General features: G+C 35.5%; 1 protein-coding gene and 1 pseudogene across 1 annotated transcript; both read left to right on the top strand.

Moving 5' to 3' along the window:
• On the top strand, positions 7574-8688 carry LOC104709050 (annotated as a pseudogene).
• Positions 11129-11839, top strand: LOC104793006 (pathogenesis-related protein 1). Its single transcript, XM_010519280.2, has one exon. It carries the CDS (start codon positions 11155-11157, stop codon positions 11638-11640), a length of 486 nt encoding a protein of 161 aa, XP_010517582.1. The 5' UTR covers positions 11129-11154; the 3' UTR covers positions 11641-11839.

The following is a 12765-nucleotide window of genomic DNA, read 5'->3' as shown; positions in this document are numbered from 1 at the left end:
TCTCATAGAATGAAAGTCTAAAGTCTTCACACTCCGTTACTCAACTTTCGCAGGCAACGTCGCATGTCAACCAGCTAGTTAAACAAGTTCGATACATTCACCAAACTTCGCAACTCAACTTACGCAGGTTACGAGCAAGGCTTCGGTATAACACTAGTTCGGAGAAGTAGGATAACACGGTTAGCGCTCCCGTTCTCTAGATCAGTACTTGGTGATCAATCCAAGCATAAGCATTAAGATAAAGATGTCCCAAACGAACTCTAATATAAAACCGAAAATAAGATCTAACAACCTAATTGAAGTGAACCTATGAATTCCCCTTGAATCACCCCATAGAACCCAACAAAGTAAACTACTCGCTCATGATGCAAAGAAACAACATTGATATTATAAAGTATAGCATCAAAAGTGAATCAATAAACAAAAAGGGGTTCAAAGTAAACTTCTATATTTGTCACAAAAGTAACTTGATCCCAAAGCAAAGATAGTATGAAAGAATAAGAAAGAGTAGAGATTTGGTGTCTTCGGCGATGGCTTCTAAGAGGAGGTGAGAGAGGACGAGATTCGATGGCGGTAGAGGAGTCTCTGGTCATCTCTAGGTCGGCAGGTGGTGGCGTGGATGAAGATCTTAGAGGCACAAAGGAAGCACACCTCAAAACCCTAGGTCTTAAGAGTATTTATAGGGTTTTGTTTAGGGTTAGGGTTTTGTAAGGGTAGAAACGTTTTCTCTTCTTAAGTGCAGGACAAAAGGCGGCGAAGAAGGCTTCTGGACCGTGGAGGAGGCTTGGACTGAGCCGTGGTGATGGTCGCTGGTCAGACCTTGAGTAAAAGCCCATCGGCTGGTTGCTTCTCTTCACATCGGTTTATAAAACGTCTCGGTAAATCGGGCATAACTTTCGGATGAATGAATGGATTGACTTGATTCCACTTTGAGGAGAAAGATGACTCTTCCAGATTTCTATAGACATCACGCATGATGTATTTTGAGTTGTGTAACGTCTTAAACAGTGGCCCGTACTGTAAAGCTCTGAAACTTTCCTAAAACGTATTTTCCTTGTCTTTTGGTCCTTTTTGCTATAAAACCTGTAAAACATTCTTGAAACCTAAAATACTTGATAATAGACATTCAATCATTGAAATCATATCAAACTCTTCCTAAATGCATATGAAAACTATAGCTAATATGGGTAAAATAATGATGTTATCATATTGCTTTCAATGTTATGCGACACATTCATAATAGTAAACAACAAGCTTCAACTGATAAGAGCCTTGTTCCAACCCAAAGGACAATGTCTCAGATTCAGAACAATAAAACGTAATTGGTTTGTTTCTTCCTTTTTTGTGAAACAAAACATTGTGTTTTGTGGTCATTTTATGTTTTATTAGCAATGGAACAAGAATCTCAGCTTTATGTTTTTTTATGCAGGTTTGTTTCTTTCTTTTGGCATGAAACATAACAGTTGTTGTGTTTGTGTTCCAACCCAAAGGACAATGTCTCAGAGTCAGAACAATAAAATGTCATTGGTTTGTTTCTTCCTTATTTATGAAACAAAACATGTGTGTAATAGTTATATGTTTTATGTTTTCTAGCAGTTCTCGATGATGGTCCATGATGAGGATAGAAAGAGATTGGGAGCAATGAGTGCTACAACCCGTGAGTGTGCTTGTAGCAGTCGGCACAAGACAACAAAAAATTATGCACAAGACAACCCGTGAGTCTGCTTGTAGCAGTCGGCACAAGACAACAAAAAATTCTGCACAAGACAACCCGTGATCTCCATGATTTGTTTTTTCCTAACCCGTGAACAATACAACTCGTGGCTAATTTGTTGGTGCCCATGTTTCTATCATCACCGTGTATATATAGTGTCGATAATCAGCTTGTATATTTTGTAAAAACTCTCAATGAAGTCTACTTCTTTCTTTTAAGTTTCACATCTTATCTCTCAAATCTCTCTTGCTAGCTCCCATTTTTTTTTCTCACCATAAAATATCTTCTGTTGGGAATTATATATTCCTACGAAAGCCATATCCAAATTTAGATGATGAGTATTATGAAAAAATTTATGAATACTTTGATAGTCTATTTCAAAATTGCCTAGATGATTATGGCAATGATCTAGAGGCAACTAGTTCAAGGCCGCCAAGAGCTTATATTGAAAGAGGACGCGAGGAAGGGCACACTCGTTTATGGAATGATTATTTCTCCAATGAATTATTATGAGTATTGTTGTAAATGTTTGCTTCATATGGGCTTATTTGGTATGAACTATGAACTGGGTCTATATTGATGTGAAGCCCATACAGGATCCAGGTTGTGTGGTCTGCAGGACTAAACCGACATAAGCTCTAGGATTTAACTATATAAAGTGTAACATCCGCGAACCGAAATCCCGGTTTGGGGGTGTGCATCGATCGATGCAGGAGGAGCATCGGTCGATGCAGGTTCAGCTTTTGCGTTTTGACTTAAGTTAAACGCTCCGTTTTGGGCAAAGGGATAAGGAAAACCCTTAAATCGTTTCTTTTGTCTAATTAGTCGACTTTGGCCGCTTTTGAGAGAAACAAAAGAGAGAGAGAAGAGTTCTTGAGTGTTCTTGGTGATTTCTTGGAGTTGGAAGTTGTTTCTGTAGAGATCTGTAGTTAGGATCGTTGTAGGAGCTTCCTAGGAGCGTTTTTTTCCTGTGTTTGGGTCAGATTTCTTCTGTGGCAAAGGTAAGTGCATGACCATGGCTTATCTAAGCTGGAGATTCCTCTGATCTGTTTGTTTATATGTTGTTAGGCTTGTTAGAATGTTATTTGAGGCGTTAGGAAGCTTTCTTGTGGCTTGGGATCAAGTCTTGTGGTTGCAGGAACGAAGATCCGGCGAGAAGCTTCGGGGAAAACGATGCTCGGCATGTGCATCGGTCGATGCACTATGTGCGTCGGTCGATGCTAGTGCGAGGACGGCGTGGATTGACCTATGAGCATCGGTCGATGCCAAGTGGAGGCGTCGGNATTACGATCTGTTTGTTTATATGTTGTTAGGCTTGTTAGAATGTTATTTGAGGCGTTAGGAAGCTTTCTTGTGGCTTGGGATCAAGTCTTGTGGTTGCAGGAACGAAGATCCGGCGAGAAGCTTCGGGGAAAACGATGCTCGGCATGTGCATCGGTCGATGCACTATGTGCGTCGGTCGATGCTAGTGCGAGGACGGCGTGGATTGACCTATGAGCATCGGTCGATGCCAAGTGGAGGCGTCGGTCGATGCAATTAGGGTTTCCGCGTGATGTCGAGCATGCGTCGGTCGATGCAAATGGAAGCATCGGTCGATGCAAGTGAACCTGGTGTCGACCGATGCATACCATCTGTCGGTAGATGTTGTTCCCTGTTGGTGTCGGTTGATGCAAGCTTTGTGTCGATCGATACAGAGTCTGGTTTGATTGTTGTTTGATGGTTAGAGTATCTCTATTGCTTATGTGTATAGTCCAGTAGATAGGAGGATTGCCTTACTGAGTGTTTATAAAATACTCATGCATTGCAATTTGTGTTTGTGATGCAGGTAAAGGCAAAGTGTGATCGTGGAATCAAGGCAATGAAGAGAAGGATGTTCTAGGGACTCGATTGGATGTTGTCTGGCATTGCTAGGTTGCTAGAGTTGGGTCATTGGAAACATTGCTAGGTTGTTGGTTTCATGTTTTCTGATGATTGGTTATTGGATTATTGTTATATTTGATTTTTGATTATTATTTATTGGATTTTTATTGGTATTGGTTATTCCGCTGTTGGTTATGATTGTGGTTAGGTGGCTAGTGGGTATGGGACCACTAGTTGTAGTTATTATTATTATTAGTTATTATTTAAAAAAAATAAAACGGGTCAGGTCGTTTCATAAAGGAAGCTAGGGTTGAAGAAACATGACAGGCAAGAAGAGCACGCAATAAAGAAGCTGGTGGTACCTTGGTGGCGGTTGTAGGGCACGACGCAGAGCTCTGTGCAGGGCAGATGCAGAGACGCAGGGTGCATTGCAGAGAGCATTCACAGGGCATCGTATATGGAGCTTGAAACTGTGCGCAAAACCATGATAAAGGAGCAGAAGCTTGGCTGGGGTCGAAGGGCTGAGAGCCGGATATAACCCTGTCTAGGACACTCTTATGAGAGACAAAGGTGGAGCTGCTTTTTTGGGGTTCTGAAGGTGTTTCAGGGTTATACATGGAGAGGAGAGCTGAACCAGAGACAGAGAGAGAGAAAGAAGAAAAGCTATATACTCTATGTTTTCTTCTTCAAGTTTCTTTGTAGTAGTTCTCTAAGCTTGTATATGAAACACTTGTGTAAACCTTGAGTGATTGATAGTGGATGTTTGTGGGAGAAGGTTCTCACACGAGATGTACCCTCTTCATCAGGGGAACTCGTTAAATCTTTGTGTTATGTTTATGTTATGTTATTGATCTGTGAAGTATACGAGGAGTAGGGGCAGAGTCGCGGTAAGCGGTTCACTATAGAGGTGAATTGGGATCTGCGATTCTCAACAAGTACTCCCCACTATAATTGGTTTGGGTCATAAACAAGATATATTTCATCTAAATGTGTTTATACATGTTAAGTTGCTTTACCACAATGATTAAGATGGGATTTGAAAGAATGTTGGAATAATGTTGGATATAAATATCTCTTGATGATTGAATATCTCGAGATGCAAAGATTGTTGTTTCGGTGAGTCAGTCTTTCCAACATGAGGGAGAGGGGAAATAAACAGCTGGTAAAGAAATATATTGTAAAAAAATATTTTGATCCTCGTACTAAGAAATGTGTGCTAGAAATTAAAAAAAAAATTATTGGCAAAGTTTGCAAAGATGTTAAAAGCATGCAAGAGCCATTTTCTGACCTTGAGTGAAAAAGTCACATATACCAGCTGTGCTCCAATTAATGTCCTAGATGGATAAGATCAACTGCTAGTAAGTCTAAAGATCACATGAAGTGTGATAGACTTATGATTCCAAATTTAAGCATCCTCGGAAAAGAAAAGGAGCATAAAATAATATGGCACCGAGGAAGCAAAGAGTTATGGAAAATCTCTAGAAGAGATGTAGACATAAGTAAGAAAGAGATTCAGGTACCTGAGAATCATAATGAAAGGAAATCTCAACAAGTTGAGTCATGTCTAGAATGAAAAGGAACCAAAAAGCAAATCGACGTCGTAAATATCTTTGCATGCAATGTTGCAGTTGATTATGTTATGGATAAAAATTGAGGATCATAAACCGCGGGTAATAGAAAAAGTTATATTGAAAAGTGTACACAAAGAATGATTGGTTAATCATTGAAAGAAGTAACTATGAAATAGTTCAAATCTCTTGAATATATAGTATTTGGACTTGTAGTCCTTACAATTGAAAGTGTAAAATGAGTGAAAAATAAGTGGATCTGTATGAGAAATTAAGTACTTGTAGTAGTACAATGATTCTCAGAAAATACTTATGAGAGATATACTCTCTTTTGGTGGAAGCAACTATGTTAGATCCATTATGAGTTTCGATAATAAGATTAAGACTTGATACAATATATCTCTTAAAGTGATTATATTGCTATAAGCAATATTTTATAGCCCTCGAGCAAGTTGTAAAAGCGAGAAAAGGTTTTGTAGGCTTTTGACAACTTTGGGGAGAAAAGGATTAGAGTTTATCTTTATGAGAAAATCTTGGTTGTAGATCATTGTTGTTGATCTTAGGGATCTCATAGTGGGTTGAATATAAATCGGGAACAAGCTAAGAGGATATCTTAGAGTTGTGTAAATCCGATATTGAACAATACTTGTAATTATGTTCAAGAAATATTTTCAACAAAGTTTGAGGACATAGGCATTTGCTGAACTTCTTTAAAAGAAAAATTATATGTGTCTCTTGTCTCTTCTGCACTTACAAGTGGTTCTAGTTAAAAGAAAGCTATAAGAACAAGTGCGAAATATGTTGATCATGAAAAGATTATCTGATCTCCAGTAGAGATTTCACATACCAAGGAATATATGGAGAAATTATCAATGATGAAATATTACTCCTGGAAGATGGAGAAATCAGATTGTATAAGATCAGATATTTCATGGAATTTCTTGAGGTTACAGATTTGACATCTAATGAAAGAGATGTTATCTCAAGATGAATACATCACCTTACATAGAAAAATGGTCTTGTAGTACCATACTAAGAAGAAGAGTTGAAAGAGAAAGTTTTAGAAGGAGAATATCAATAACTCTTATATATAAGATGATATATAAGATGATTTTTTGGAAGATTGTATGTAATAAAAGAAGATTTGGATTAAAAGTTTAGTAAGTTCTTCTTTATGAAAGGGGTTCAAATAAATGGAAGTTCACTGACCCATAAGAATATATGATGATCATATGAGTTATATACATTAAAGCATTGTTTATAACAGTTCAGAATATATGATATATATGATCATAATGCATAACCTGAAGATAGATGCTTTCAGGGAGAGAAATATGATCATAAGCATGGTTGTACTCTTTTTCCCTTATCATGGTTTTGATCCCAATGAGTTTTTCCATGAAAGGTTTTTAACGAGACAACAAAAGAACATGCGAAAGATAAACACATGAAAAGGAATATTATGATTCCAATGGTGAAAGACTATCATCTTCAAAGTCTTTGACATACATTGATGAGATCGTGAGAGACAAAAATAATGATCAAGATGATTCATTTAAGAGACTAATATCCTGCAGAAGAATGGTAATGTACGGTGATATACATGTCCTACAAATTTGTTCAAGTGAAGATTTGACAAACCATTTACCAAGCCGTTTCCAACCACTACTTTCAAGAAGTTACTTCAGCATATTGGTTTTAGTCATCTCAAAGGTTTCAAGTGATGTACTCAAGAGGGGGAGTAAAAGCACGCTGCACTTTTTTTCCCTTAACCATGGTTTTTCCCACTAGGTTTTCCTGCTAAGATTTTTAACGAGGCAGTATCTCATAGGCGCATGTGGGACTATATTTTTATAATGGTCATCTAAGGGGGAGTGTTATGAATATATTGTATTATAAGGATGCCCATTATCGGCCTATTAGTAGACTTGGTGTACAACCTAAAACCCTAGTATTGTATCACTATATATATGTTGTATCGTATAGTAGAGATCAATAATACAAGAGATAATTCTCTAAACCTCTTGTTATAACATAAATTACTCTTTTTAATGAGTACTTACTATCATGTTTTTTGAGATCCATAATTGATTGTATAATTTTCTTAATAATTTAGTTATATTAATTAATTGTATATTTTTCTTTCTTAATTATTTTCTATATTTTGCTTAGGGGATATTAGTAGATCTAAGTACCTAGACATTTTTGCTTGGCTATATATATATATTGTTCAATATATCAAATGGCATACGAATATGATATAATATTTAGCAAATTTTAGTGTTAATTATTCGAATATACTCCCTTTGAATAAACAAGATGACACATATGATATAATCTTTAGCAAATTTTTATGTTAATTATTCTAATATACTCCCTTTTAATACGCAAGTTAGATTTACTAAGCAAAAACCCTAAGTTAGGCATAGAGATGGCGCATCTGGAGAAGCTTCCGTGGGAGTTGATTGAAGAGACGCTCTCTCGTGTCCCACCTAAATCTCTTGTTCGCTTCAGAATCATATCGAAACAATGGAACGCTCTTTTCGACGACAAGACGTTCATGAACAACCACAAGATGACGTTTCGGTTCATTCTAGCAACTGAATCCAAGATTTATTCGGTAAGCATTGATCCCGTGATAGTGGTACGTGAGTTAACCTTAGATACTCCCGGTTTAGAAACGTTGGAACTTAAAAACTTGGTTGATTGCAATGAGCTGTTGCTATGTGGCAAGAAGAACGGAGCCGTTGTTTGGAACCCATGGTTGGGGCAGAGTAGATGGATCGAGCCGAGTTTAAAACGTTCAGATATGGAATTCATAGGCATAGGATACGAAAATAAGAATTACAAGATGGCTGGTTTTTGCCCTGGGAACGAAGATAAGACTGATGACATGTTGTGCACAATGTATGACTTTGCCTCGGATGTGTGGATAGACGACCTCCAGTCAAAATCTGATGAGGATAGCATATACGCTGAAAGTGTTGTATCCTTGAACTTTGTATTGGGTTTGCTCTCTGGACGAGACAGATCCCTTGTCTTACGACATTAGTACATTCGATTTTCCTACTGGATTATACTCTAGATTTTGTGATCTACCATGTGGGAGAAACCATGGTGGTGGGATGCTCTTGTCCTTAAAGTCTTTAGGGGAGATCAGTTTTCGTTGCTAAAGCAATGCATTGTAACAAAGAAGATTGAGATTTGGGCGACTGAGAACAAGATTAACTTTGAGAATGGTGATGATGTGGTTTGAATGAATTTCCTAACTTGCCCGAGTTAGTCGAGACCGTACGCTACTCTCAGCCAAGTTATTTCATCGATGGTAAGAGGCTCGTGGTGTGCTCTTGCGACAGCACTGGTCAGGCTTGGATCTATGTTTTGGGGGAAGATAAGTTGATCAGTAAAACTCGTATATTAGATTATGTGGTTGATCCTTGGCCTTTGCATTGTACCTTTGTTCCCACTTTGGTTCCGGTTCCTGCTCGAGGCGTAAGAGAAAAACTGGCAGAATTTGAATTTTATTACATGTTTGGTACGTTATAGGGAAAGCTATATTTGATTTGAATTTTTGTGTTTTTGACTACCATCTTCTTTGCTTAAACTAGAGATTTTACTAAATTTCACTCTCTTTTCCTTTGGAAAATAAATTCTTTTGGGTGAACGAAACAGCAGACGTTAGCTGAGCTACCCGTCTTTACAGCGAAATTGATTGTGATGATTGAGAATCCACAATAAGATCAGCTCGACTCGGTTCTTAGGAGATCATAAGTAGGATAACACTTTTGTCAGATGGTTAATCAAATTTGTCCAATTCTGGTCTACAGTTTACCATTTTACAATACAACAATAAAAAAAAAAACTATTTATTCCTTATTATGTCTTCCTTTCAATAAAGCGTAGCAATTAGGAAAAAGGAAGATATTGACCAAAGCACAAGGTCCGAACCATCATATATAGCTTCACTCGTACCACGTTATAATATTTTGATGCAGCAACTGGAATCACAATTTGATTCCATGTGAAGTTAAAAAGTTCTCACTTTATTACAGAAATTGTTGAACCTCATTTTCTTGATCGTTTGGTAAATATGTAATGGATTACTTTTATTGAAATGTCGTATTTTTCTAGAGCTATCAATTATAATAACGAAGTAGACTTTGATTATTCCAAAGTCGCTGCAAGAAACAATTACCATGCCATTATCGGTCTCACTGTCGTTTTTGGTGAACAAGTGGAAAAGAATGGTGACGTTGTGGCTTGTGTGGTGCTAGTCCACTGACATATCAAATCTGATTTGGTTCATGTTTTCTTTATTTATTTAAAAATATTTAAAAGTATTAAAATAATTCCATTATTTTCTACTTTAAGATCATTAATCGAAAATAATTCATGATAAATTCTTTACTCAAAAACTAGAAAATTCATCAAAATGATTAAAAACACACTAAACATATTGTCTCATCAAATTTAAGTCCAGTTATGGAGTATAATTTTAGTGGCGGCGAAGCATATAGATTCATAATACAGGAAAATCAGTAAAAGGTACGCCCCCACTTTTCTCAAAAATGATTTAAGAACCTATATATTTTTTAATGAGTTCACTTTAGGAAAAAAGTACACAAAACCACAACATTAAGAAATGTAAAAGTGTTCGTGATAACTTATAAAAACGCCAGAGATAAGAGAGTTTTAAGGATGCTCACGAATTTTTGTTGTTTTCATTACATTCTCCGACACAATTACATAGATAATCACTAAACACTAAAATATAATACTCATTTCGTTTTAAATATATATAATATTTTAGCTAAAACACACACAAAAATTAATAAATGACTACTTCTACAAAATTTAACCAGTTAAAAAACAAAATTGCACAATATAAAATATAAAATTAATATAAAAGTTACATAAAACTTAAAACCATCATATATTATGAAACAAAAGTATTTTTCTAAAACATCTTATAATATAAAACAAAAGAAGTAAAAAATAAAAAAAATATATTCACGTTGTATTTATATAAACTGAACAAAATAAGCAAAACTGATATGAACCAAAGTTTGGTAATTCGGTTAATAAGGTGAAACCAGTCATCATGATTTCATCCCGTAACCGGTTGGGTTTTTGTCTTAGATTTGAAAAAAAAAAAAACAAGTTCTAGTCAGTTTAATTAAAACAGCTGAAATTATTATTAATTTAAATACTCTTTACATTATATTAAGTATTGTTGTGTAAATTAACGAATGGTTTAGGCTTGTTCATTTGTTTATTTTGGTATTTGGTTTCAAACAGGTTATAATTATAATTGAATCATATTTAGGTTCATATTTTTGTGTAAATATATTTGTTTTTAATTCAGTTTATTATAATAAATCCATACAAAAAAAAAGAAATTTCTTTAGTACAAACCAGTTATATTGTATTTTCTCAAAATTTGGGCTTAACATAATTTTGTTTGTATCTATTAATGCTCAGGTCAAAATTTTGTGTTGAAGTGATTATCTATGTGGTAGAGAAGAATATGGTGAAACAATAGAAGATAATATGCGGGAAGTGTCTTTAATCAATTGGTTATAACACCACATATGTGACCGATCCTACCGAAATTCGACTCCACTCCACTAAATCTTGTTATCCCATATTGTAGGGATTGGTTATAGATTGGACCTTATCAATTCAATGATCACCAAGAAAAAAATGGTGCGTCTTAAAAAATTTCTTAGCTTTGTTTAATATGTTTTTTTTTTTTTTTTAAAAAGACATGATTCTTTTGAATTTAGCTGGTTATGTAATCTGCGATAGTTCCTTTAGACTTTGTTAATGTTGTGGTTTATTTGTCTCATATCAAAAGGTGAAAGTTTAAACACATAAAAATGGTTAAACCATGAGTTATGTAAGACTTTTCTTTATTTTTTTATGGCCACACAAACCGTGGGACACAGTAGTTTTCAATTAAAATCTCTATATAAACCATGTTTACGAACCCTAAAATCATAATACAAAAAAATGAATTTCATTAGCTATTCTTGCATTCTAATAATCTTGGCATTTCTTGTAGGTGTTCTAGTTGTTCCCTCGAAGGCTCAAGACAGCCCACAAGACTATGTAAATGCTCACAACCAGGCACGATCACAGGTAGGTGTTGGCCCCATACAGTGGGACGAGGAGGTTGCAGGCTACGCTCGGAGCTACGCAGACCAACTAAAAGGCGACTGCAATCTCGTACACTCCGGTGGGCGTTACGGGGAGAACTTGGCCATGAGTACCGGCGACTTTTCTGGCGTGGACGCCGTGAACTTGTGGGTTAACGAGAAGGCTGACTACAACTACGATTCGAACACGTGCAACGGAGTTTGTGGTCACTACACTCAGGTTGTTTGGAGAAATTCAGTGAGACTCGGATGTGCTAAAGTAAGGTGTAATAATGGTGGAACCGTCGTCAGTTGCAACTATGATCCTCCAGGGAACTTTAACGGCGAGAAGCCTTACTAATGTATGAGCATGCTGCATATACACACATATATATATATATATAACAACACGTACTTGGACACATGACGTGTATATGTATTTCAATAAGAAGCATCATATGCGATATTGCGATGTGTATCAAAATTTATTAGATTATCCAATTAAGAGCTGAGAATGCATGTATCAATGTATATGTATAAACTTATCCATTTAAATCCCACCCGTAGCTTTTAATGATAAATGAAATATAATCAAACTGGCAAAGATGGATATTCGCGTTAATTCCACAGATTGAACGATATCAATCATTGTAGTTACCATGCACGAGCATCTAACCAAGGCCAACCTCAAAACCTCGGAATAGGAGCCTACAGCACCATTCGATTATTTTTAGTGAAGTGTCATATTTTCCTAATTAAATCAACTTTATTCAAGACGTAGACTTTGATTATTCTAAACTCGGTGCAAGAAACAAAATTACTATTACATTACCGGTCACAAGGTCGTTTTTAGAAAACAAGTCAAGATGGCTTTTGTCATTTTCCCTGATAGATATGATTGATTACGTTGTGCCGCATATGCTTAGTCCCATGCTATATCAATCTGAATTGGTTCTTGTTGCTATTCTGGTTACCAGTAATTGGTGTTGTTGTAACAAACACAATGAATGGTGTTATTCTATATTTGATGCATACCAAAAAGAATTTACCATCCACGTAAATATTTTAATATATATAATATTATTTTAAAATAATGAATACAAGAGAACACTTTAAATAAAAAAAAATTAGGGACTAATTTAGAGAAAAAAAAAATGAACATTTGAATATTATTATGATGGATAAAAATTAATGTTTTGATTCCAGATCTAGCACAACATCCGTAAAATTCAAAAAATAGCATTATATTTCAAAATTAAACCCGAAATTCAAAATACTAAATTTTCTCCTTCAAAACTATATCTTAAATATAAAATCAAAAACAAAAACCTAAAAAGAAAATTCTAAAAATTAATTTAAAATATTTCAATTGTAATAAATAGTGCTATTTTGGGAAAATTGTGGACTATGTGTTATTTTTGTTAATAAAACATGTTTTAGTGCTATTTTAAGGTATTTCTCTTTTACGAATGTCAACATATATATA

This window comes from Camelina sativa, chromosome 1 (assembly GCF_000633955.1).
Source record: "Camelina sativa cultivar DH55 chromosome 1, Cs, whole genome shotgun sequence".
Lineage (NCBI taxonomy): Eukaryota > Viridiplantae > Streptophyta > Magnoliopsida > Brassicales > Brassicaceae > Camelina > Camelina sativa.
The sequence above is the reverse complement of the archived record's forward strand: the minus strand, read 5'-3'. Positions and strand labels throughout refer to the sequence as shown.

What these genes read in the sequence shown, in the direction of transcription:
- LOC104793006 (XM_010519280.2), top strand. Translation starts at nt 11,155, where the DNA reads ATGAATTTCATTAGCTATTCTTGCATTCTAATAATCTTGGCATTTCTT.